The 27,224-nt window shown below is 51.0% G+C and overlaps 2 protein-coding genes across 2 annotated transcripts in view; both read left to right on the top strand.

The window, feature by feature from the left end:
• dbpa (D site albumin promoter binding protein a) overlaps positions 1 to 27,224 on the top strand; it is a 133,887-nt gene that overhangs the window by 37,370 nt on the left and 69,293 nt on the right. The gene's annotated exons all lie outside the window — the stretch shown is intronic.
• Positions 1,180 to 26,526, top strand: grin2da (glutamate receptor, ionotropic, N-methyl D-aspartate 2D, a). The gene is given in 14 exon segments (XM_062446064.1): positions 1,180 to 1,509; positions 3,099 to 3,365; positions 4,731 to 5,059; positions 9,642 to 9,738; positions 9,740 to 9,757; positions 11,338 to 11,543; positions 12,847 to 13,015; positions 13,589 to 13,742; positions 16,435 to 16,560; positions 17,062 to 17,291; positions 17,490 to 17,650; positions 18,785 to 18,972; positions 21,672 to 21,904; positions 23,488 to 26,526. Coding segments are annotated over 14 exon segments (5,463 nt in total). The 5' UTR covers positions 1,180 to 1,263.

Raw genomic sequence — 27,224 nt, 5'->3', positions numbered from 1 at the left:
TGGCACTGTGTCTCACTTTCCCTCTCCCTCCCCCTCTCCCCCTCTCCCCCTATCCCTCCCCCTCTCCCTCTCCCTCTCTCCCTCCCCCTCTCCCTCTCTCTCTCCCTCTCTCTCTCTCTCTCTCTCTCTCTCTCTCTCTCTCTCTCTCTCTCTCTCTCTCTCTCTCTCTCTCTATCTCTCGCTCTCTCTCCTTGCTTCTCTCCATCCCGCCTCACTTGTTTTGCAAACCTGGCCTTTATAGATGAGGCTGTGCTGATGGCGACCCTTCTTCTATTATTACTTACTCCCCCCTCCCCTCCTCTCTCTCTTTCTCCCTCTCTCTCTCATTCTCCCTCTCTTTATTGTTTTTCAATAGTATCCCTTGCTACTGCGGCTACACTCGAATCTATGCGTATTCCTCCGCCTCTCTCCTGTCGCTCTCCCTCCCTTTTTTCCATCCGCCACCTCTCTCTCCTGTCTCTCTCTGCTAGTTTAGCCTTGTTTACTCCGACACCCTAGAGAGATATAGGCTATACAACCTCACGGAAAACAACATTCCTAAAATGTCTCTCTTTATTTATTCTGTCTTGCCTCCTCTCTCTCTCTCTCTCTTTCTAATCATTCAATGGATTCTGTGCTGGCTACCTCCCTGGGTTTCAACTATTGAGAGCTGAATGTTGGATTGACTATTGTGAAGTTGCGAGGGGGGGTGGGTGTTGTGTTGTGTTGGACTTTGCATGCTTCCTATCTAATTTCCTCCCCTTTAGTGGTAGACATTTTGTGTAGTTTTACTTTTCGATTAGTTTTTCTCGTGGTCTCTACCTCCTGCCTTTCTTCCTACTTCCTGCTTTCTCTTCTTCTCTGCAGGAGGTCTTCGCGTGCGAACCGCCTTCAGCTGCCGTCGCTTCCTCCTTCTCCTCCTCCGTCCACCAATCCCAGACTCCCATGGCGGCCAAGCCCGCCCTCTCCCTCCTATTGGCTGTGCTGGCCTGCACGGGTCCAGCCCGTTCCTCCCCTCCCCTCCTGCACCGCCCCCGGGAGAGAGAGAGGGACTCGGGCGCCTCTGGCGGCTTCAACATCGCCGTGGTCCACTCGGGCTTCTCCCTGCTCCCGGAGACGGTTGGCGGCGGGGGACTGGGGGCCGGAGCCAACGGTGGGCAAGGGGGGCCCTCTCCACCGGGGAGGGGGGCTTCGTCGCCATCGGCGACGTCGCCGTGGACGACTGCGTCGTCCACGGCCCCGCTGTCGTCGACGACGCTGGCCGTGCTGGTCGGCGATTCGGTGATGACGCCGTCTGGCATGGCTAATGTGATCTGGCTGACGGTGAACGAGAGCAGCCCTGGCAGCCTCCTCCTGCAGCTGTGCGAGCTGCTGGCCACCACACCCCTCCAGGGGCTGGTGTTTGAGGAGGAGAAGCCCCCACCACCCAACAGGGCCCCGCTGGCCCCCATGCTGGAGTTTGTGTCGGCCCAGACAGGGGTGCCTGTGGTGGCCGTGGGAGGCGGAGCTGGCCTGGGCAGAGAACAACAGGTATGGTTAGCAATGAACAAGCATGAGGTTTATAGTCAGATTTGATGTTTTATAGGCTGGTTTTAGGCCTTACAGACTAGTTTTAGACCTTGTAGGCTGGCCTGTATGAGATGTTTTTTTGCAGGCTTCCTTGGAATTACAGATATTCTGACTGGGCTTGGACCAGGGCCTTGTTCCAGTTCTCTGCAAACATATCACTATATTTCTCCCTGATGTCGGTCCCCAAAGTCACTGTCCAATCAAAATCTCTGTTTGGCAGCTTTTTCTTTTTTCTTTTATATATCATTGAAAGTCCAAGGGAAGAGAGAATTGAGGTTGCATTTCAGTGGAATAAAACGCTTTGTCAGCTTGTTCTGTTAGACTATGTGAAGTTGAGTGGATGCTATAGTAAGTTTGTGCTTATTTAGTCTAACTACAGACTTAATTAGATTGGATCTACACAGATGTAGTATCTGGTTTCTGCCTGTGTCTATTGAGTAGCACAGAAAAGAGAGAAAGCATTCTGCTGCTGGTGCTTGCTGTTGCTCCCAGCTACTTAACAGATCCGATAATGTCACTGATTACTAAGAGGATGCTGCACTGGTTTCCTCAAAATCAGGGGTAGCATATAAGGAACAAATCTGTGTATTTTTATCGTGTTCAGATGGACAATGTGCATGCTCATCCTTCTCTCCAACCTCCTCTCCTAACCTATCCTGTCCTATCCCATCCTATCCTGTCATCTCCTCTCCTCTGCTCTACACTCTTGCCCTTCCTCTACACTTGCCCTTTCTCTCCTCTTCTCTCCTCTTCTCTTCTCCTCTCTCCTCTCCTCTCCTCTTTTCTCCTCTCCTGTCTTCTCTCCTATCCTCTCATCTCCTTTCTAAAGTCAGTTTCAAGAGCTATGTTTGATTCTTGACCTATTTTAGTGCAAATATCCTATTGAGAACCTGCTGGTGTGATTGCCTCCTCCTCATCTCCTATGGCCTGGCCCTGATGATAATTGATACGCCTGCTGTTCTCCTACAAATAACAGCACAGTTTGCGCCACTTCAAACCATAGGTGGACTATAGGCACCTAGAAAAATTAATAAGGATTCTATAGACCTTACCTTTGTGTTGACGCTTCACCCTCATAATCTTTACGGAGTTAAATAAAATCGAAACACGCTACTGTACTTTCTGTGATCTTTGATTGAATCGTTTCTGTCAGGGGAAACTGCTGTGTATGAAGCCTCTGAAGCTTTTAGTCCACACTTTTGAATGAGCAGCAGGCGCTTGTTTAGTCTTAGTGTGTGTTTGTGTTGATTTAAATCCATCGGTCTGTAAGCTTGCATTTATACCGACAAAGCATACTTGACCTTCATCTACAGGAGGCCTCCTCTGTTTCTTTGTTCGGTGAATAAAAGGATGAATGGAAGGAGAGGTGAAGGTCAAGATACACCCTTCTAAATTAGAGAAGAAAATTTTGGTTTTATTTCACCTGCTCCACAGTTGGATGGATGGATGAATGAATGGATAAATGAATGGATGGATGGACAAATGTATGGGTGGATGGTTGATAGAATGGTGCTATAAATAAAGACATCTGTATCACTGTTCTCTTCCAGGAGACTGGCTCCATCTATCTCCAGTTCAGCTGCTCCACAGCCCTGCAACTGGAGGTCATCTTTGAGGTTCTGGAAGAGTACGACTGGACCTCTTTCGCCGTGGTAACCACCCGTCACCATGGCTATGAGGAATTCCTATCTATGGTGGAGGGCATGACGGACGGCTCGTTCATTGGTTGGGAGAAGAAGGGCGTTGTGATGCTCAACGTGACGGACGACCCCGCTGGGGCTCGAACACGCCGCTTGCTGAAGGACAATGAGGCTCAGGTTAGCAGGGCAGGGGGGGAGGGGCGTGGGGGTGGGAGGGGCATGGGGGATGGGACGGGAGGGGCGGGGGCTACAGTCACCTAAATCCCCCCCTGTCGCCTTCTCACTTGTGACCCTTCACCCCCCTGCTACCCCCTCCACTTCTCTACATATCACGCTCTGCATGCTGTTCATGCATCCCAGCATGCTGTTCAAACTCACCTTCAGACCCTTCAGAATCTTCAAAATGCCCAGTAGAGCCACATAACGCGTGCGAAGTAGATGACTCAGACATTTTTATATGTGAGGTGGGAGCAATTAGAGATGAACCAGAGGCACTTGGGTGACAAAACTCATTTGCTGAACGATATCCCACATGAGTTCACACTCAAGCCTCAATGGATATCTGTTAAGGTGACCCATCCAGAGTATAATGCCAAAGCTCACCATTGGGAAGGTGAAACGAGCACAGAACCATGCCTTACCTTTCTCACCTTACCCCCACCAACACTGCCTTTCACACCTCTTAATTTATTCTTCTCACTTTTATTCAGTGACTCACCGGTTAAGTGTGTGTATCATGTAGGCTGAGGCTTACTGCATGGGCCTGGGTTTGAATCCAGCCCAGGTCATTTCCGGCCTGTTCTCCCCCTCTCTCTCTCTCCCTTCCATTTCTTGTCTCACTTCACTGTAAACGCAGAAGAGCCCTAAAAAAGATATATTTCAAAAAGAAGCAGGAAGAAATGTCCGTCTAGCCTCAGAGGGGGATGGGATATACCCCTGACCATCTGTGGTGTAGACAGAGGCAGTTATATTCCTTTCGTCAAACGTTGTCTGTGGGCGCTTGTCCCGGAGGAGTAGGAGGGACTGGCGTCATTCTGCCTCCACCCCTCATGATGTGCTTCTAGAAGGATCTACACGCCAGATGCCACTCCGTTCTGGTTCTGAGTAAGATAGCCGTCACCTCTCGCTGTATCTCTGAATGTGGGTTTGAATGCCTCCTTTAGAGACTGCTACACAACTCCCAACGCTCAGCCCTGTCTCTCATCTATCCAAGGAACCTTATGACTTTTGGTTGAACTAACCCTCCTGTCCTCCCCTCCAACTTCCCACACACCCCTCCACCCCTTTTCATTCCCCTCCACCCACCTCTGTCTCCAGCTTAACAAATCACCTGTGATTCGTCTAACAAACTTTAGGCTTTTGGATCGAACTGCTCCATCGACTCCTTTTTCTTGTTTTCTACCCCTTAACCTATCCCTCCTGTCCTGTCTTCTGCCCCTCCCTCCCTCCCTCCCTCCCTCCCTCCCTCCCTCCCTCCCTCCCTCCCTCCCTCCCTCCCTCCCTCCCTCCCTCCCTCCCTCCCTCCCTCCCTCCCTCCGCCAGGTGCGCCTGCTGTACTGCTCTCAGGAGGAGGCTGAGTTGATCTTCAAAGCAGCCTGGGCCGCGGGCCAGGCTGGGCCCTCACACATGTGGTTCGCTGTGGGGCCTGCGCTGTCCGGCCTGAGCCTTGAGGGCTTGCCCAAGGCCCTGTTTTCCATCCGGCCGCAGGGCTGGAGGGACGAGCCGCCCCGGAGGATAGCTAAGGGGGTGTCAGTTCTGACCCACGGGGCCATGGCTCTGAGGAAGGACTACGGTGCGTCCAGAGGGCCACACTACGCGGGGAACTGCCAGACAGACGGCAACCAGACGCAGAGAGTGCCAGACAGGATCAGGTGAGACGGAGGGAGAGAGGGAGCGAGAGAATGGGGAAAGGGAGGTGGAGAGAGATAGAAAGTGGTGGCAGAGAGCAAGGTAGATCGAGGGAGAGGGAGAGAGAGCTTAGAGAGAGAGAAAGAGGGAGAGAGAGAGGGAGAGAGAGTGCTGGCTCTTGTCTCTCCAGGGAGAACTGCTCAGCTGTGGCGGAGGAGTGTCACTGCCTGCCTCCTCTCGCTCCCTCTGTCTCTCTCTCTTCCTCCATCTGCCTAGTGCCAAACTCTTACCTCTCCCTCTCTCTTTTTCCTCTCATTCTTTCTTCCCTAATGTTCGTCAGTGGATGGTCTCTTAAAGCTATGACAGTCACTACTTCATTGTCTTCTTCCTCTCCGCATTAGGTTTGCAGTAGCATTGAGTTGTCTTTTTCTTCCCTCTCTGTCTTTTTCTCTCAATCTTAATCGTGCTCTCTTTCGTCTCTTTTTCTCTCTCAATTGCACAGTCTCTCATCTGCCCCTTTCTCTCATCTCTCTGTCTCTGTCTCTCTCTTTCCCTGACTCCCTACACCCCTCCTGCTCCCTCCCTTGTTCTCTCGTTTCTTCTTGTTCCCTGTCAGCCCGGGCTCCTACGTGTCTTCTCAAAGTACCCCCTGTCTCTTCCAGTCTCCTCTGAAAGATGCATGAACCCCGCTGAGCACGTCAAGTAAAAGATACATGACTCCTGTCCCTGCCAACACAGCTCATTTATTGACTAGCATGCTAAATTGAAAGGAGATTTTAATGATGCCGGCTGACTTCCACAATAACCAGAGAAGGCCGAGTTAAATGCTACCAATTTATTGCCACCTACTGTTGGTCTTTGTTAGTGCCTGTGCAGCTATGATGATGGGCTGCTCTAATGTTAATGTGTTATTTTTCGGGCCGGGCAAAGTCATAATGTATCCCTCTGCCTCTCTCGACTATTTATCTAGAAATTGTCCTTTGGCCCGTGTCCCACAGTCTTTGGTATCACCCCTGCACCTAGTTTCTGTCCTTCCTATCTCTTCTCTCTATCTCTCTACCTGCTGTTTATGTATTGTTTTCTTTTATTCCCCGGTTCAATCTCATCCTCAATCTCATCTTCTTCTTTCCCATCTACTTCTCTGCCTCCCTCCACCTCTCCCTCCGCACACATTTGTGTTCCATTGTGAGTTCACATCTCTCTCTCTTTCTCTCTCCTTGTCTCGACTCCTTCGACCGATCCCTAAAAGGAGACGGAGGCGGAATCATTTTGCATGTAAATTGGATAATTGGATATGGTGCCGTAATGCAGAGTGAGGGAGAGAGGAATTATAAGCAGAGTGAAAGAGAGACAGAGAGGGAGAGGGAGAGAGAGAGAAAGTGAGAATGATTGAAAAAGAGGGAGAAATGTGAGGCAGAGAGAGAGTGAGTAAGCATGAGAAGGAGAGAGAGGGAGGGAGGGATAGTAGACAGGAGAGTCGTCAGTCGTCAGTGTTCCTCCACAGGCAGGGCTGTCTAACTCCCAGTCATCACTGTGAGGATTCCGTCAGCTGGGTGACACTCCAAACCTTCAACCGCCACTCCAAATGCCTCCGCCCTCCTCCTCCCCCCAGCCCATGCCCTGTCCCGTCAATGTTAAAGACAGCATAGCCCCGGGGTAAGGTGGGCCAGGAAGGGGGGGAAGTGGGGCGGCATTAGTGGGTATGTTTGCTTGTGGGGGGAGGAAGGATGAGGGCGGAGGGGAGGGGAGGGGGGGTAGTGCTGTCACTCATGCTTATCAGAATGCAAATTCAACTTTAAAGAGCATTAAAAAACTCTGAATTTTGTCTGATATTGAAATAGACACTCAAATAAGTGCACACACATACAGGCGTGCATATACACACACACACACACACACGTCAAACTGTTGTTCCTACTGTGGTTCCTTTCTGTAAAAGGCTTCTTCAGTTTTTCTTTCTTTCTTTTTTTCTTTCTTTCTTTCTTTCTTTCTTTCTTTCTTGTCTTTCTCCTATGTTTGTCTTAATGTCTTGTATGTTCGGTACAAGGGCTCAATCTATATACAAATATTCGGTGGTTTCTGGATGTTTGTTCACATAACGATGTAAGACATTGAACAACAAGTAATGTCAACGACTGTGTGTCGCCATGGCAACGCGACAACCCAGAGGGGGAGATCAGTAGCGTCACAGAGTTGAAATAAATGCTAACACGCACACACACACACACCATCCTCAAGTTTCTCATCTTGTAAGAGAGGGACTGGAAACGGTGGATGAATAATTTTGGAGTGTTAAACTTAACAGAGGACATTTATCTTCTCTTTTTCCTCTCTCTCTCCCTGTCTTCCTCTCACTCTCTCCCTCTTTCGTTTTTCATATCTTAGCTTTGGTTGGAGCTCCTGTTCACCGTCTAATTCCCTTTAGAAGGGGTGGGGTGACGAATCATGTGTGCCTGTGAGTGAGGGTGATTGTGTGTGGTTATGTGTGTGGTAATAGTTAGCCTTCATGACTCACTTAAATGCATGTATTTACGTAGCCCTGCACACAGGCCCGCATGACAGAGAAACCATTAGACCCCACTGAGAGTCTCATGTACTGGAAGCAGAATGAACGACTCAATAGGAAAATCCGCCAAGAATGCATGCTAATTCGGTTGTAGCGCCTGAGATAAAGATTATAGGTGTGAGGAGAGACCGGAGATGAACATCTTGGATTGTCTTGTGGGTTTTTTATGGGACAGCACAGTTCAAATAATTGCGGGGAAAAAAAAGGAATAGAAAATTGAAAAGGAGCCAAGGGGGGCATCTTTAATCAACTACTGATGCATCATGAAAACATGAAGGAACATGTTCTGATTGGTTTTTAATGGAAGGTGAGGGAAGCTCACAGAGACAGAAGGCTCAGGGAAGGCATCACTCAGTGTTAAGCATTCTGACGGTCTCTCTGCTCAGTGCTCCATTATGTGTGTGTGTGTGTGAATGGTGTTTTTAGGTGCAGTGTTGTCATGGTGACAGTGTGAAGCATCTCCCTGCCTCAGCCACAAACAGTTGAGTATCACTGATGCTGGTCAAACAGCTAGGGTGATCAGCTAGGGTGATCTTTACCACTGATTATACTGTACATCTGAACAGGAAACTCTCTCTCTCTCTCTCTCTCTCTCTCTCTCTCGCTCTCTCTCTCTCTCTTTCTCTCTCTCTCTCTCTCTCTCTCTCTCTCTCTCTCTCTCTCTCTCTACTCTCTCTCTCTCTCTCTCTCCTCTTCTCTCTCTCTCTCTCTCTCTCTCTCTCTCTCTCTCTCTCTCTCTGTCTCTCTCTCTGACAGTGACTCTTTGTCTCTCTCTCTTTGTCTGACTTTTCCAATTCTCTATTTTTCTCTTTCTCACACACACTCTCTCTCACAAGGTCTATCTCTCTCTAAAAGGTTTTGTTTCTATAAATAAAATGAATGACTGTGAAACATCCAAAGCAACAGCAGACTCATGCAAAACATATTAAAATCACCCTATGTAATAAGATAAGAACGTTTCTATATTTATCTCGTAAATTATGGATAGATTTCAGTCAATGATGTGTTGGATTGTTTTTTATTTTGTTGAAAAAAATTATTCTGAAATGATTCTCAGTCTTTCCCTACAATTTCCAGCCAGAGATAAAGAAAAGATTATCTCTGTCCCTCTGACTCACCTTTTCTCTTTCCTTTCCTCCTTATCTCTCTCTTTCCCTCCTACTTTATCTCTCTCTTTCCCTCCCTCTTTATTTCTCTCTCTCTCGGTCTGCATGCTGCAGTCTTTGCAAGTCTTTGGGCAGCGACTCCTCCCATTCCTCCCAGTGATAAGCTAAGCAGGAACTTTTCCCTCCTTGCGAAACTTGTGTTTTTCTCTGCAGCACCTACGGGATGCTCACGTGCACCCCCACACGCACATACACATACTCAAACACACACACACACACACAGAGCTCAGCTCTGAAGATTAATGATTCCCCTGATTTGTCTCGCATCTGTCTTTGCATCCTTTACTCAGGCATGATTCACACGTAAGACACACAGCGGAAGATCGCAAGTTTTGAGTGCTGCTGTTCTTCCGCTTCTTATCCGTCTCCTTCTCTCTCATTTGTTCTCTTCTTCATCTATCCACCTCTCTGTCCCTCCCTTCCTCCTACACTGCCTTTGTTTTTCATGCAGATTGAGATATAAAAGATCTCAAGTCTGCAGGGCCCATACTTCTCTCCTTTTCAGAAATGGACCTTGAGTTGGTTAATTTCCTCTCTCTCTCTCTCCTCTCTCTCTCTCTCTCTCTCTCTCTCTCTCTCTCTCTCTCTCTCTCACTCTCTCTCTCTCTCTCTCTCTCTCTCTCTCTCTCTCTCTCTCTCTCTCTCTCTCTCTCTCTCTCTGTTTCTCTCTCTCTGTCTCTCTCTTACTCTCTCTGGATCTCTTTGTTTAATTAATTCGGACATATTGTATCTTTTACTCAAAACATGGAATTACTCTGAACCCTTTTTTCCCAGACCACTAAAATATTTAGAGTACGGTCTAGAGAAAATGTAGAATTGAATGTGTGTTCGCATCGTCCATTTGAACTCTCCTGTCTTTTCCTTGTCTTACAGATACTTCAGTAACATAACTATTGGTGGACGGGACTACTCGTTCAACAGTGATGGCTACCTGGCCAATCCGCTACTAGAAGTAATCTCCTATTCCCAGGGGAGGTGGCTGGGAGGAGGTCAGTGAAGGCTAACCATCATTTCACACGCTGGCAAACATGCTAACTTAGCTTTCCACACACACCAGTGCTCACACACAAGTCGACATACACAAACATTCACAAACTCGACACTCAAACAAACACGCTGTGCCCCGTGGTATCATGGCCCATCGGTAGTGCCCATTTACCCCTCCTTCCACCTTTGTCAGCCTTGTTAGCTTCTGCTAACTGAAGAATCAGATCGCCCTTCCCTCTCTGGAGACGCTACGCTGCTACGCTGCTACGCTGCTACGCTGCTACGCTGCTACGCTGCTACGCTGCTACGCTGCTACGCTGCTACGCTGCTACGCTGCTACGCTGCTACGCTCAGCTCTGTCTCTACTAGTCTGTGGATTCAATTCTGCCTCAGTTAAACCTGACTGGGAGTCTCTGGCTTTCCAGTGACCTTTTAACACTGTATGTTTATCAACATTGTTGCCCCAAGGCTTGCTATTCAAACGTTACAAAATCCCTTTACGTTCGCTCAACAATCCCAGGCTTAAATGTCAAGCTAGCGGGCTAACCAAGGCTGACCTGACCCGGCACTGCTCCCATGTGATACACTTGTTCCCCCCCACGTTGGTCATCCTTTCCTACATTCCCTCGTTCATCCCCTCATCCGGTCCCTCACAGCCCCCTGGCTTCTGTAACTGCTTCAATACTGTCAGTCATCTTCCCACCCCCTATTTTCTCCCTCCTCAGAGTACATTTGCTGAATCTTTTGACCTGGGGGCAGACAGGTGGGAGGGGGCCAGCAGTGTTGAAAGGTCCCATTGCACTAGGATTTTCCTTCTGTTCTATGACTGAACAGGACAAGATATTGTGGGTCCCTAAGACATACCTGTACCGCCAGCTCCCAATGACAAAAAAACTAAAGTGTGACATTTGAATATCATTCAGCTGTAATGGTGTGAAATGCTGTAAAGGATTCATAATCCATATTTCTTATGATTGTGCTTGCACATTGATGAAAGGGCAAGTGAACTTGAGTAACTTTAAAGGGTACTTTTCCTTTCAATTCAGTGCTTCAATTTTGTCAGGACAATTTGGGGCTGTTCGGTGCTTGAAAAATGATTGAACATCAAAAAATCACTTGAACCGGACTCTTTATTTTCTTTGATGTGACTTGGGCCCATGTTTTTAAACTAAGCTTGGACAAACTCAAGTACAAGAACAGAAACACTTACTGCCAAGTTGGCACTTGTTAATACTGATCCACCCCCTCCCTTTGAAAAGAGGTGTTGTTAGCTTTTCGAACGAAAAAAACATACCTGTGTCAGACCAGCGCCACGCTGCTCATCCCTTCAGCACCAATTGAACAGACATTCTGCATATCCACAGCCAGTAGCTTGACTAAGACCCACTTCCCGCTGGTTGTGCTGTTTTCCTATATTTTACACTCCATTTGCTTTCTAAGTGCCTCTCTCTCTTTCACTCTCTCTCTCTCTCTCTCTCTCTCTCTCTCTCTCTATCTCTCTCTCTCTCTCTCTCTCTCTCTCTCTCCCTCTCCCGTCCCCCCCCCCCCCTTCTCGCCATCCCCACCTCTCTTCGTCGGCCAGGTGGCTTGGTGGGAGAACGGCGTGATGAGGTGGCGCTACACCCCCACCTCTCGCTACGGTGCCTTCCTCAAGCCGCTGGATGACGCCCAGCACCTCCACGTGGTCACCCTGGAGGAGCGACCCTTCGTCATCGTGGAGCCCGCCGACCCCGGCACCGGCTCCTGCATTCGCGACTCTGTTCCCTGTCGCCTGCCCCTCAACACCAGGTAAAGACATGACCTATGACCAATGCTCTGGTGATACTGGACGGAAACCCGCTGCATAAATGTTTTAAACATGTTGTTACGTGACATCACACTTTTCCACTTTTCTTTTGTTGTTTTCTTTATATGCTGTCCTTCTTTTCTGTCCTCCTTTGTGACTCTCGCTCAGTGTCAGTGTGTGCCTCGTGTGTCCTGTTTCTCCTCCTGAGGTTCTCTCCATCTGTCTCTCTCTCTCTCTATTTCTCTTGATTCTCTCTTTCTCTCTGTTTCTCTTCACTGTCTCTTTCTCTCTTCGCTGTCTCTCTCTATTTCTATTTCTATTTACTCTTTCACTCTCCACTCTTCTCTCTCTCTCTCTCTCTCTCTCTCTCTCTCTCTCTCTCTCTCTCTCTCTCTCTCTCTCTCTCTCTCTCTCTCTCTCTCTCTCTCTCTCTCTCTGTCTCTGTACCGTGACTCCGTCTCTGTCTTGTCTCTGATAAAATGTCTGCTGGCCCAGGCCTGGACATGCACGATAATGCCCCCCCTTTCATCCATTTCTATTGGCTGAGCCAAGATCTCGGCCCCTGTTAATCAGACTGCTGTGAACAGTCAGAAGGCTTACCTGTCAGTGTAAGAGGTTATCGCCACTGAGTCAGAGGCGTTTGCCGTCTTCACCCAGTGAAACAAAAACTGGCCCTTATAAGTGAGAAGTATTTGGGCTTTATGTGTTAGATATGTGTAAGATAGCCCTGGGTCAAACCCTGCTGGAAAATACGGTCAATCTCTTATATGGAGCCAGTAGAAACAACTTGAGGTGATACATTTTGAGAATGAATTGAAACGCAACATATTAGGTCATATTACAATTTAGTTTAAAGCAAACAAATTGACATTTATTTCCCAAACTCCGCCAGTGGCTGGCAGTACTTTTAGCGCTGGCATTTCTGTGATTTAGTTTTATCTGCCCCAAGTCTGGTGTGAAAAGGCCTTTTTGTTAGGCAGCCACTGTACAAGTACTAAAACTCAGTACCATCATTTCCAGTTGGTTCTCCCCTCCCTCGTGTGTTCTTCAGACAACTGGAGAAATAGAGAAGTTGCCTCTAAATATGAATTCATTGAATGCAGTGTTTTTCCATGGCCGTTCGTCCTGACGTCCTGCTCCTCTCTTCTCAAACTGAGCCTGCAGACTACTTCAGTATTGATCCACACATACACAGCTCTCCTTCTCTCTCTCCTCCCTCTTCTTCACTCCTCCCTCCCTCTCTCTCCCTTACTCATTCCTCATCTCTCCCTCCTCCCGTCTCTTACCCTCTGTCTCTCTCATCAGTGCGGTAGCAGAGGGTATTTCCCCTATGAAGAATTGCTGCAAAGGATTTTGCATTGACGTCCTCAAGCGATTGGCCAAAATCGTGAGCTTCAGCTATGACCTCTATCTGGTGACCAATGGCAGACACGGGAAGAACATTGATGGGGAGTGGAACGGCATGGTCGGGGAGGTCAGCGTCTCATCTGTTCTCATTCAATCTCCTCCTTTTTCTCCTTTCTTTCTTTTTTTCAGCAGCATTTTACATCCAAGTTACATTAACTATATAACTACATACCAATTCTTATATTAACAACAGTGTAGTTACAGAAAAAGTTACACTTTGTTACGGTTTAGCAGTATTTATTATTACAGTCATTACGGCTCTCAAATGTAATTACATAGCAATGTCATCTATGTACCTATGATGTACTTCCTATCAGTATTGCTATGTAGTAACATGGTAGTTAATACAGCCTGAGGGGGGGGGGGGGGGGGGAGGGAAGTTTCCAAACCCCAACTCCGCATCCATTTCACAGTCAACCCAAGCCCCAGCCTCCTCAATCTCTTCCACAATCTACTTCCATTTTCTCCTGTCGATGTGAGACAGCTGTAGTGTAACTGCCCAGCCTGCTTGCTTGCCTGCTTGCCTTTCTCCCTGACAGCCTTTCCTGCTTGCTCGCCTGTGCTGCCTGCTTGGCTGTGAACATCAAACGGCGCCCTGTGTCTCTCTGTCCCTAACTGCAGTTCCCCTCCCGTCCACCAGGTGGTGTCCAGCCGGGCTGACATGGCCATCGGCTCCCTTACCATCAACGAGGAGCGCTCATCCGTCGTAGAGTTCTCAGTGCCCTTCGTGGAGACCGGCATTAGCGTCATGGTCGCACGAAGCAATGGCACGGTGTCGCCATCCGCTTTCCTTGGTGAGATCATGAATAACGGTGCGTGTCCACTACAGCGACGCGATGCGAGCGACGCGATGCTTTCCATTCACTTTCAATGTAGCCGGGCGATTCGCTTGCCTGGTGCGACGCAACGCGATCCAAGCGAGTCGAGTTGAGATTTTCTCAACTTTATGTAAATGAGGAGCGACTTTCGCGAGCGATGGCCAATCGGCTTGTTGTTGTGTTTCTTGAACGTAGCAACTGTCGGTCATGGTAGATATTTCTAATTTTCACAGTTTCAAGATGGAGGACAAACTAATCGTCTGTGTGGCTTCATACCCATTCCTGTTTGATACGTCTCTGTATTCGTACAGATATGTTAACAAAAAAATAAGGCATGGCGCAGGGTCGCCGATGTTGTTGGTGCTCCTGGTGGGTTTTTGTACTTTAAAATTCTCGTCTCGTAACAAAACGTAACTGCTAGCTAGCTAGCCCCGTCGGCGGTACAGTACACGACTGGTTACCCTGAGCGCGGTGACATACTGTAACATTTCATCTTTCACCCTGAATAAAATACCCCAAAAATATCATGCTACATATAAGCTAGCTAGCTATATTGGATTTCTTGCATCATTTGTGTAAAATTTGTTTCAACGATATTATGAGACTGCGTTGGACACTTTTAGTGGCGTTCGCGTCCAATTGCGTACTGTAACATTTAATCATTCACTCTGATTAAAATACAGCAAAAAAGCCTGAACTAAACATCCTAACACACTAACACACACTAACACACTAACATAACATCATGCTACATCTACCCAGCATATCGGATTTTTGCTTAATGTGTGTAAAACTTGTATTTTGATCGATATTGCGAGTACGTAAACCCAAATTTGCGCACTTTGCCATGACGTTATACGAACTTCAACAGTGACTTTATTGAACTACAACTCTGCATTCATCTGTCTGACACGCCCCCGAGCGTAGTGCACTGTGGGAAGGCAAGTGATTCGCGTCGCTGTAGTGGACACGCACCAAAAGGCTTATACATGACTTATAAAGGGCTTATAAAGGGGTTATGGATGGCTGAGATGTGAATCTTACCATCACATTGCTCCATATGGCAACTTTCTTTTTCCTCATGCAGACAAGTATCATTTCAAACCGGCCTTCAGACTAATCAAGTCCCCTCTCTTGCTGTCCTTGTTCTCAAGGTTTTGCACCTCAAAGAAAGTCAGTAAAAGTAATTTGGTGTAATTTCTTTACTCATTCTCCTGACTTGCTACAGATCCATGAACTCAAAAAGTCTGCTCTTGGTATTCAAATGAGACCTGCTACCCTCCTCAAACTGAAGGGAACCCTTCTAAAATCACCAGCTCCAACCTTGCCCTCACCCCGTTTAAGATAACACCTCTAAAATTCGAAATAGTCTTAGAATAATTCTCTTCTTTTGCCAAGCAAAAAAAGAGACTCCGTAGGAAGATGGGAGTCAGGCGGATGTACTAATCCGTTGCTCATTGATAGGCAGTTGAAGATCAGCTGATCCCAGATAACGCGTGTAAAATGGCCGCTCATCTCATATGACTCACCAGTGCCCAGGAATCTGCCCATAGAGAGCTGCTGAGGAGGAGGATGCAGCTAACATGCTAACAGGAATACTGTGACAGCATATACATAAACATGCACGTAGGCTGGCGTGTGCAGCCCCCCCCTCCCTTCACACACACACACACGTACAGAGCATTAAGTGTGCATGTGTGTGTGTGCTTGTGTGCTTGTGTGTGTGCTTGTGTGTGTATGTGTATCTGTATGTGTGCTTACGTGTGTGTGTGGATGTGTATCTGTATGCATGCTTACGTGTGTGTGTGCTTGTGTGTGTATGTGTGTGATGTATGTCTTTGTGAGTTTCATCATTTAGGTCGGAGACGCAGACACTTATTTACCATGTAGCTGAACTTGGATTCCCCTCGTATGACTGCATGGGCTCTTATGCGAGCTACTGCAGTGACTGCTGTTCGTACCCTCCTGTATGTTCAGCTGCAGATGCTAGGCTGCGGTTCTGCATTCAGAGTTTTTGTATAGCCAGTTTATAGTGTGGAGGCATGCCAGATACCGTGAGGGCGGAGGGTTATTCAAACACAGCCCATACATCATCAAACTAGCGCAAACAAATCCCGTCTCTGTACAGTAAACAGAGAGATGAGACTGATGGTTGGATGTCGGTGATGAGGAGCTTCGTGGAAGTGTTGATGAGAACACCTGTGGATTCCGTCTCCTCTTCCTCCCATGACACCGATGGAGACGCCTGATTAGAAAATCAACGCTGCTGGCGAAACTCCATCTCTCTCTATTTCTTTCTCGCTCCCTCTTTCTTGCTCTCTCTCTCTCTCGCTCTGCTGAGGTGTGTAATCCTCTGTTGTGCACTCTGTCTCTCTCTCTCACACTTCTTGTCTTTCATTATCTCCGTCTTGCTCTTACTTTTTCTCGTTTTCTCTCTCTCTCCCCCATGCCCCTCTCTCTTTATCTCTCTCCGCGTGCCTCACTCTACCTATCCTCTCTCTCTCATTACCACAGTGTGCCCCTTTCTCTCCCTTCTCCCCACGTCTCGTTCGGGCTCTTCTACCTCCTCTCACAGGTTCTTTGTCTAATGCCTCCACCCTGTTTCTTCCTGTCTCCCTTCCTCCCCTCTCCTCCTCCTCCCCCCCCCCCCCCTCCTGGTTGTATACAGAGCCCTACAGCCCTGCGGTCTGGGTGATGATGTTCGTCATGTGCCTGTCGGTGGTCGCCGTCACCGTCTTCGTCTTTGAGTTTTTCAGTCCCGTGGGCTACAACCGCAGCCTCCAGAACGCCAAGAGTGAGAGACAGGCCGAGCGGCCCCTTCTTCCCCTCTGATTGTCGGCTTCTCGTTTGCTCTTTGTCTGTCTGAGTCGGAGTGTGTGGAGTAATTGGTGCGTTTGATGTTGGAGCTGGAGGAGTGAGTTGTGCCCGTGGCGAGGATGAGACGTGAGGCTGGATGAGACGCGAGGCTGGATGAGACGCGAGGCTGGATGAGACGCGAGGCTGGATGAGACGCGAGGCTGGATGAGACGCGAGGCTGGATGAGACGCGAGGCTGGATGAGACGCGAGGCTGGATGCACTCGTCTTCTATGTGGAGGTGTTCTTTCCCTGCTAAATCCTTCTGTATCACGCATCATCGCTCTCTTTCCCTTTTCCCTTTGCCCCCCATCTTTCTCTCCCCCCCCTCTCTCTCTCTCTCTCTCTCTCTCCCTTCCTTCCCCCCTCTTCCTCTCCTTCGCTCTCTTTCCGTCTCTTCCTTTCACTTGATCTTTCCCTCTCCCTCTCATCTCCATCCAGAAACCGGAGGTTCTAAGTTCACCATTGGAAAGTCCATCTGGCTGCTGTGGGCCTTGGTCTTCAACAACTCGGTTCCTGTGGAGAACCCTCGAGGAACCACCAGTAAGATCATGGTGCTGGTGTGGGCCTTCTTCGCTGTCATCTTCCTGGCCTCCTACACTGCCAACCTGGCCGCCTTCATGATCCAGGAGGAGTACATAGACACTGTGTCTGGACTCTCCGACAAGAAGGTAAGTGAAAGTGCGTGGGAATAGGTAGAGTACTGTATTTGCTAACTATACTATGCAATATCTACTGTCATTAAATGTAAATATACTGGAATATACTGTAGATAGTGCTGTCTAACAACAATCTATTTATTCTTGTCTCCTTGTCTTCTTGTCTTCTTGTCTCCTTGTCTCCTTGACTCCTTGTCTCCTTGCCTCCAGTTCCAGCAGCCTACAGAGCAGTACCCTCCCCTGCGCTTCGGCACCGTGCCCAATGGGAGCACGGAGGAGAACATCCGCTCCAACTATCCCAACATGCACCAGTTCATGATCCGCAACAACCAGAAGGGAGTGGAGGAGGCCATTGACAACCTCAAGACTGGGTAGGCAGCTCTGTGTGTGTGTATGTGTGTGTATGCGTGTGTATGTCATTGTTAGTTCATTCTATTGACAGGCTCGAGCCACTTTCAGTGTGGCTGTGTCGCTCCCCTCCACCTCCTCTGCTGTCTGTCCTCCCTCTCCACTCTCCCTGAGTACTGGCTGTGGACGTAGCGCTCCAGGAATGTTCTTACACATTCCAGAAATGTAAACGGACCAGTTATTTGGGTAGAAGTCTGACCCAGATGCTCCCAGGGGCTCCTCATCTGCATGTGAAGTGGTTCTGAGAGGAAGGTGCTCTTCCATACTGGTTCTGCTTCTTCCTCCTCCTCATCATCATCCTCGTTCTCTATCGAAGCTGGTTATTTTACATAACGCGTACACACACACACCACACACTCGCGCACATATGTTCTTTAAGAGTAACTAACAATTGCTGCATTTATCTCAGGTGGAGCGAGCATAATGTAACAGGGAGAAACCTCTCTTTAATAATGGATGTTAGTAGCAACTGCACTGCAGAGGAATCACAGTCAGGTCTGCACACGGCTACTGTCTGCACACTCCTGACCAGAGGCTCTGTCCTGCGTGTGTGTGTGTGTGCTTGCGTGTGTGTGTGTCTGGGTGCCTGTCTGTGTGTGTGTGTGGGTGCCTGTGTATGTGTGGCTGGGTGCCTGTCTGTGTGTGTGTGTGGGTGCCTGCATGTGTGTGGCTGGGTGCCTGTCTGTGTGTGTGTGTGTGTGTGTGTGTGTGTGTGTGTGCCTGCGTGTGTGTGTGTGGCTGGGTGCCTGTCTGTGTGTGTGCCTGTCTGTGTGTGTATGTGCATGTCTGTGAGTCCTCTTCATGTGTTTACTGTGCTAAACATACATGCAGTACATGTTCACACCAAAAATACATTCACTTATCATGTTCGAAGCACGTGGAGTCTGGGTCGAATGGTGATGTATGTAGAGGAACCTTCAGACAGTAAATCACGGAAGTCAACGAGTAACGAATCCAGGGTTATTTCTCAGAGAGATCTGATGGCCCGTGTTATTAAAACCTCATATGACGCACGCTACCCCCCTTTTCCTCTCCTCTCCGGTCTTCTCTTCTCTCCCCTCACCTCCCTTCCCCTTTCTCTCCTCTCCTCTTCTCAGTAAACTGGACGCGTTCATCTATGACGCGGCCGTGCTGAATTACATGGCCAGGAAGGACGAGGGCTGTAAGGTGATGACCATTGGCTCCGGCATGGTGTTTGCCACCACGGGGTACGGCATCGCTCTGCACAAGAACTCCCGCTGGAAACGCCCCCTTGACCTGGCCCTGCTACAGCTGGTGGGAGACGGTGAGGGAGGGAGACTTACACATACAAGCAGACACGTACATACCCACACACCTACACACACACACATGTTGTATACTGAGGTTCAGTCAGAGGGCAGTAGCCCCCAGGGTATGCTGGAATGAAGAGTGTTTGTAAGTGGACTCCATCTCCCAGCATCCTCCTCATCACAGCTGCTGGGGGTGAGAGGCTCACAGGTAGGATGATACAGCAGCCTGGGTTCCTCCATTAGTGTGGCTGTGAACGCCTGGTGTTAAACCCCCCATCTCATAACCTGCATCCACTCTCGTAACAGGGGCTTTTATGGAATGACCAGTAAAAGCATGGCAGGTGTTGGATTTATAACAGAGTGATACACGCACACAAGCACGCACCCGCACAAACACACAGATATGCCCTTCTTTGATCAGGCTGTTGAGGAGTCTGCAGCTTTAGTCACAGTATCTGAGTGTGATAAGAGAACACCCACCCGCTACACCTCCACCTCCACCCCCCCTCCCCCCTCTACACCCCCACCCTCCCCTCTCTACTCCTCCACCCCCCTTCCCCCCTCTACACCTCCACCCTCCCCTCTCTACTCCTCCACCCTGCACCCCCCTTCCCCCCTCTACACCTCCACCCTCCCCTCTCTACTCCTCCACCCTGCACCCCCCTTCCCCCCTCTACACCTCCACCCTCCCCTCTCTACTCCTCCACCCTGCATCCCCCTTCCCCCTTCTACACCTCCACCCTCCCCTCTCTACTCCTCCACCCTGCATCCCCCTTCCCCCCTCTACACCTCCACCCTCCCCTCTCTACTCCTCCACCCTGCATCCCCCTTCCCCCCTCTACACCTCCACCCTCCCCTCTCTACTCCTCCACCCTGCATCCCCCTTCCCCCCTCTACACCTCCACCCTCCCCTCTCTACTCCTCCACCATGCACCCCCCCCCCTCCCCCTGCTATCACACCCTGTGTCCCTAATGGAACAACTGATACACCTGTTACTCCACTCTCTGGTCCTCACACATCCCCCACCGCTCTGCTGCCTCTCTGTCGGATTTGCCTTTCTTTTCATCTCTCCTTCTGCCTTTGCTGTCTCTCCTTCCGCATCTATAGATTATGTGCATCAGTAGTTCTTTAACTGAGAAAACAGAGAGAGAGAGAGAGCGTGAGAGAAGGGATGCGGTTCGTCTGTCTTTGTGAAGAACTCAAAATCTCTTCGGGAGGCGGCGCCCGCCATTAAGGCGGTGAAAGAGAGAGGGAGCGAGGGGAGAGAAAGAGCGAAGGAGGGAAGGAGAGAGAGGGAGATGGGGGTGCTCATTGAAATATGATGAATGAGATTATGCCGCGATGCCACGGTTCTTGAACATGCAAATAGGAGCCATTGTTAAAAGACAACTGGCCGCTGACGTGGGTAAGTTGGTGAACAGTTAGAGAGAGAACGGAGAGTGATTAATATTCATACACGGTCTTGGAGAAGATGTATACATTTAGTTAAAGATTCCTGTATTTCAACAGAAACAAAATTTCAGTCAACATAGCTAATTCTTCCATTTCTAATGTGTCTATGCGTGGCTTTCCACTTTCCAACACAGGCAATTAACCCTGGGTTAATGTAGCGTAATGTTCCACTCTTGCAGTTTTGAGGAGTAGGGGTGTTCACAGTTCATGTCTGCCTGTCTGTGTATAGACAGTTGAGAAAATATGAGGGAGTTTACTTTGTGTGTGTGTGTGTGTGTGTGTTTGTGTCCATGTTTGTGTATGTTTGTGTATGTGTGTGGCAGTCTCAGACAGATGTAACTGTCATCTGTGGACACAATGCAGTGCTCTCCTCCCTGATGAAAACTCCTCAGCTCTTGTGGGCTTCTCCTGTCATTCCTCCCTCGATCACTTCTTCCCTCCTTCACCTCCCCCTCTACCTCTCCTCGTTTGATGGAGGCACTAATGGCGAGAGCCGGAGAAGCATCGCTGTCTGCTAGCTTTCATCTCCAAAATACTGATGGGTACCCCCCACTGTGGCTGAGACGCACAGGACATCAGGTCATTTTAGACCTCCATCAAAGACGCCTCTGTGTTCCTGTCTCTGTTCCTTCCTCTGTCTGTCTGTCTGTCTGTCTCTCTTTCTCTCTCTCACTCTCTCTCTCTCTCTGTCTGTCTGTCTCTCTCTCTCTCTCTCTCTCTCTCTCTCTCTCTCTCTCTCTCTCTCTCTCTCTCTCTCTCTCTCTCTCTCTCTCTCTCTCTCTCTCTCACACACACACACCTTGAGAGATTCGCTTCCTCACACATCCCACCTCTCTCTATTTCCCTGGTGCCTTTTTTCTCTCGATCGCGACTTCTTTCTTGCCACAACACAAAAGACACCTCTCTTTACTTACTCCTCTCACCTTCAACTGTTCCCTTCCCTCCTTCCCCCTCTCCCTCCCTCCTTCCTTTCTTCCCTCCCTCCCTCGCTACCACAGGGATGAAACACCTTCTGTCCTGTGACCAGGTTTGATAATCCTCGCTTTTATTTCCCTCTTTCCCTCTGCCTCTCTCTTTTTCCTTGTCTACCCTCTACTGACTCCCTCTCTCCCCCTCTCCACATTCCCTCTCCGCTCTATTCATCCCCCTGTCCACCTGTGTCATGCTCCCCCGACACTGACTGTCCCCCTTTCATCCCGCTCCTTCTCTCCTCCTCCTCCTCCTCCTCCTCCTCCCACTCTCCCTTTCTTTCTCTCGCAGACGAGATTGACATGCTGGAGCGCCTGTGGCTGTCAGGTATCTGTCACAACGACAAGATCGAGGTGATGAGCTCTAAGCTGGACATCGACAACATGGCGGGGGTCTTCTACATGTTGCTGGTGGCCATGGGCCTCAGCCTGCTGGTGTTCGCCTGGGAGCACCTGGTCTACTGGAAGCTACGCCACTGCCTGGCCCAGTCCGGCGGCATGGACTTCCTCCTCGCAATCAGCAGGGTAGGTTCCAGGGGTGGGGCGGGGTGATGGGTGGCGGGAAGAGTGGTCAGAGGGCGGGGATTGATGAATAGTGGAAGGAGGCTGGAAGGAGGGAAGGAGGGGTGCTCGAGGGGTTGGAGAGAAGTGGGGATTGGGGGGGGGGGGGGAAGTGGGTGAGTGGGTGTTGAGGGAGAACGCCATTCAGATAACCCCCCCCCCCCCAATGAGCCCCATGTCCAGAGCCTACCCCCCTCTCTCGCTGAACAAGTGTTAGTGGTCAGCGGACACATCAGTGACCTGTCCACTTTCAATTTCACAGACGGTGCTCAGCTGATTCATATACACACCGTCAGGACATTACTCCGCCCCGCTCCCCCCATCACCCCCGCTCTCCTCCCACCCCCTTCGACCACCCCCCTTCCCCCTAATGGAGATTTAGTGAGAGTGCTGTCCGCTCATCTCTCATTATGACGAATGGCCTGTGATGAATTGCTCCCGTATCTACAGCGATAAAGATGCTGTGATTTACATGGGACTCCGCCCGTCGCGCTCCCACGCCGTAATGGTGACACGTCGAGTTTGAAAAGGTCGTAAACACGGCGAGCGTTAGAACTGACGTCCGGCCCCCGGCTCGGCGGCGTCAGTGTTCGCCGGTCAGCTGTCTCGTTTCTGAGAGGGGAGGTGCTAACATAGCCAGGGAAAAGGGAGAGCGGAAGATTGAGGGGGGAGAGCCAGAAGGAGAGCCAGACTAAAGCCTCGGGGAAGGGTGATTCTCATTTGTGATGCTGGAGGGGAGGGCACAGACAGGTTATTCGTCTTTGAAACGGTTCTGAATACCGCTCTGCGGTGGAGTCGCTAAGTAGTGTCTGCACACTGCAGTGTGCGAGGTGATTTAAAATACATTGAGCAGAACCTTGAGTGCTTTAATGAGATATAGGCTAAGTGTAGCTCCAAATATCAGCTATGCTCACAGTTGGAGGTAAGACTATTAACGACCAGACTGGGAGACCTGTCACTGACTTACAACGCAAGCTTTTGGCCAAGGTGCTCGAGCAATCTTTTCCAACGGATGTAATGCAGCAATGCGTCTTGTCTTCAAAGGAAGACAGGGAAATGTGGCTATAGTGCCTGACTGGTCTCTTAAGCATTGCTCTCTCTATATATATATATTTCTCTTTCATCTATTTATCTGATTTACTGTACCTTCTCTCTTCCTTCTTCTCTCCTCCTCCTCTCCGCCCTCCCCTTTCATCTATTTCCTGTCTGACTACCATATCTCTCTCTACCCCCCCTCCCTCCCTCTCTCTCTCCCTCTCTCTCTCTCTCTCTCTCTCTCTCTCTCTCTCTCTCTCTCTCTCTCTCTCTCTCTCTCTCTCTCTTACTCTCTCTCTCTCTCTCTCTCTCTCTCTCTCTCTCTCTGTCTTTCTCTTTCTTTCCCCCCAATATCTTTCCTCTCTCAATTGCTCCACTTTCCCTCTCTCTCTCTCTCTCTCTCTCTCTCTCTCTCTCTCTCTCTCTCTCTCTCTCTCTCTCTCTCTCTCTCTCTCTCTCTCTCTCTCTCTCTCTCTCTCTCTCTCTCTCTCTCACTCTCTCACCCTCTCCAGGGTATGTACAGCTGCTGCAGGTTTGAGGACGAGACCTCCTCTGGGGGCATAAAGTCCACCCTCCCCCAGTACCACAGCGTGCCCTGCGCCATGCCCCCCCCGCCCCCACCATACCTCGTCTCCTCCGCCGTCACCAACACAACCATCGCCATGGTTCAGCAGCAGCACCTGCAGCAACAGCAGCAGGCCTACACCAGCCTTCTCCCTGGATCTCCTCCCCACGCAGGGCATTCAGCCATGGCCTTGGGGCCTTCAAACAGCCCCTTACTGGAGGGCCCCATGCCCTGCTCCACCTTCCTACCCCGGCACGACCGCAGGCTGGCTGTGGTGGAGCGCTGGAACAGGCCCCCCAAGCCTGGTACGGAGAAGTCTATGGGTGGAGGTGGGGGGCACTCAGACCAGGGGCCTTACCCCCAGGGAATGCCCCCTCTTTGGGCTGGGGGTGCCAGCGGAGGTGGGGGCGGGGATGGAAGTCTGGATGAATATAAGCGCTACTACGGTCCCATTGACCCTGAGGGTCTGGGGGCCAACACTGACCCCCAGACCGGGGGTTCCCAGACCCCCAAGATGAACCCGAGGGGAAACAAGCCCCCTGGGATGCCAAGGCTGCCCCCAAAAGGCTTAGGGCCTCCTTCACACCTGCTTTCCAAACTCCCACTAGCACTGCCCTCCTCCCCCCGCCGGCCCTCCTTCTGGCGGAGGGGCAGTCTCCCCAGGAGGAAGAGCTCTGGGGGGCCTCTATACGAGAACATCCTTCCCCTCGGAAGACGAGGCGGAGGGGGACGCTATGGATCCAGGGACGGGGGCAACAGACGGGGGCGCCGCCCTCCCCCTCTCCCCTTACCCGTCCCTGTCTCCTCCCCCACACACACCCCGACCACCCCCACCACCCCCTCCCGCCTCTACACCTCCTCCTCATCCTCCTCGTCCTCCAGCTCGTCCTCCTCCTCGTCCTCCTCCTCCAACTCGCTCTCCCGCTCCAACTCCCCGTCTCCTTCCTCCTGCTCCAGCGCCACTTACTCCTCGTCTCAGAGTTTCCGGTACCGGCCCGGGGACCGGGACCCGGGCGATGAGTTAGACTCGGACCATCTCACCGAGGAGTCCAGCCTGCTGCTTGGACGCAGGAAGGGAGGACGACGCTCTTGCTCTCGCATGTCGTCGCGCTCGCTTCCCTGCAGCCCGCCGCCACCTCCCGTCCCGCCCCGCAAGCCCCGCCTCCAGCGGGATTACATCCGGGAACGGGCGGGGAGCCAGCTGGCTCAGCTGCAGGAGTGGTGGGCCTCCTGGGGGGAGAGAGAGCGAGCGAGGGGAACCGAGAGGAGCCGGGGGGAGGGGAGGGAGGAGAAGAGGCACCACAAGGAGAGGGAGAGGGAGCGGAAGAGGAGGAAGAAGGGCCGGAAGCAGAAAAAGCGGGAGGAGAGGGAGCGAGAGAGGGAGCGCAAGCGGCGCAAAGGGAAGAAGAAGAGGAAAAAAGAGGACAAGGCGAGGAGGCGGGAGAAGGGGAGGAGGTCGGAACAGGAGGAGGGGGACGGAGAGAAGCTTCAGGAGCTGAAGGCGATAACACAGGATTATTCCTCGTATCCCGGGATGAGGAGAGAGTCGTACAGGAAGAAGAGCGAGAGCTCCACCCGAAGCTGTGGCTGGGATGTCCCCCGGGAGGAGGAGAAGGAGAGGGACGAGGGGGAGGACAGCAGAGGGACGGAGCGTCACCATGGGAGAAGGTCCAGTAAGAGCTACCACACCCCCAGTAAACCCCCCAGCTCTGTCAAGTTCTGGAGGGGAGGCAACCCGTCCTCCGACACACCTCCCTCCGCCTTCCTCCCCCTCCTTCCCCTCTCCTCCAAACGGAGGAAGAGTAAGGGTTCCGACAGGGAGGCGCTGGGGAGGGAGGTGGAGAAGCGCCCCCTGCTGGGCAGGATCGACCGAGGCGAGGTGCACTCCAAACAGGGCCTCTCTTTCCACGAGTGGGAGTCTGAAGAAGAAGTTGAGGATGAAGAGTCGGAGGAGGAGAGGAGGAAGGCGGAGCGAGCCAAGAGGAGGGGAGGTAGGACTGCTTCGGAGTCGGAGCGCGAGCGGGAAAGGGATAAGGTTGTGGGCGTGTACTCGGACGAGGGATCCTCGGGCGAGTTCGGGAAGTTCGAGAGGTACTGGGAGGGGCACGAGGGGCGGGCAGTGGGGGGCATCGGAGGCGGGGGCTGGTTCTTTGGCACTTATCCTGCCAGAGAGAAGGCTGGCAGCGTCAATAGCAGAGACTACCTGTTTCTAGGGCGTGGCGAAGGGTGGGGGACAGGGGAGGGAAGCTGGGGGTCAGCCGGAGGGGGAGGCGAAGCAGGGAGAGAGTGGGCGTCGGGCTCACAGTGGCCCCCGCCCCCGTTGACCCCCCCTCCTCCTCGGAGGTACTGGTCGGTGGACAAGCTTCACGTCCAGGAGGAAAAGAAAGGCAAACGCAAGAGCAAGGACAGAGGGAGGGGCTACGCAGGCTGTTCCTGCCACTCCCCCCTGGACCACCCCCACTCTCACTCCAAGTGGGCCCGGGTGACCTCCCGTAGCCAAGAGGAGCTCTATCAACACTGTCAGAGCTTCGGCAGCAGCAAGTCCAAGCGCCACGCCTCCAAACTGGACCGTGCACAGGACCAGGCCAAGTCGGGAAGCCAGACCAACCTCAGCATCCAGCGGACGCAGCGGGCCGACCGCTCCCACCAGCCCTCCCCTCCGCAGGCCCTCGTTCCATCCCTCCCGCCCTCGCTCCCCCCTGCCCTCCCTGCCCCGCCCTCCTCATCTTCCTCCCATCCCATCCACGTCCCTCCGCTGACTTCCTCCTCCTCCGTCTCCTCCCCCTCGGTGGTGTCCTCCACCCCAGGTGCCCCCCAGCCCCCCTCCTCCTCCATAGCGTCTGCCTCGGCCAAGCTCCAGTACCAGAGACTGCGCTCGGTGCCCCAGCCTCAGAGATTCCAGTCACCCCACTTGCCACTAAAAGGCAAGAGCATGTGTTCGCGGAGAGGCTCGGCTCACTTTTCCAGTGTTGAGAGCGAAGTGTGATTTCAAGTGCCACGTAGGGACCTAGGCCTGAGAGCCAGACGACACGTGTGTTCCACAGACTGCAGTTTCAACAATCTAGCTAACTGTGAATTTGTGTTGTTGCTGAGTTGCTGAAGCTCTTAGAAGTCTTGCACCGACCCCCGATATAATGTTTCCAAGGACTGTTCAATTCTCTCAGAGTCCCTGAAATACTTCAAACATGGGGACTGAAAGACTTCAAACATAGTTTTATGGTTTCTGAAAAACGTAAACACACGGTGTCTCCAAAAGACATTTATGGAGGCTGAAAGACTACAAATATTGTGGCTGAATGACTATCAAACATCTAGCCTATAGGTAAACTGAAAAGTTGTTCTTAGCGGGACTGGTCGCCTGTCACAGGGTCCTCTTTTATAGGGCTGTGTGTCTGGCTTTGACGTCCAGGTGTGTTCATTGTAAAACTCTCTTTGCTTCTGAGGGCTCAGGTACTCGTTAATGCAGCAGGCTACCCTACTGACGGCCCTGACACAGAAACATGGTCCTTAAACCACACATGACCCTCTTCTCCTCCACCTCTTCCTCCTTTCAAAACATTTACCCTCTTGGCTTTCCTTTACTAAACTGTTTACATCTGAAGGAACTGTGAAATCTGAGGCAATTGTTGTGGTTTATGTGTATGATCAATACTTATCAATACTTTATGTATAAGGAGTTCAGTA

This window comes from Osmerus eperlanus, chromosome 20, assembly GCF_963692335.1.
Source record: "Osmerus eperlanus chromosome 20, fOsmEpe2.1, whole genome shotgun sequence".
Lineage (NCBI taxonomy): Eukaryota > Metazoa > Chordata > Actinopteri > Osmeriformes > Osmeridae > Osmerus > Osmerus eperlanus.
Note: the sequence above shows the minus strand (reverse complement) of the source record. Positions and strands in the feature narration are given on the sequence as shown.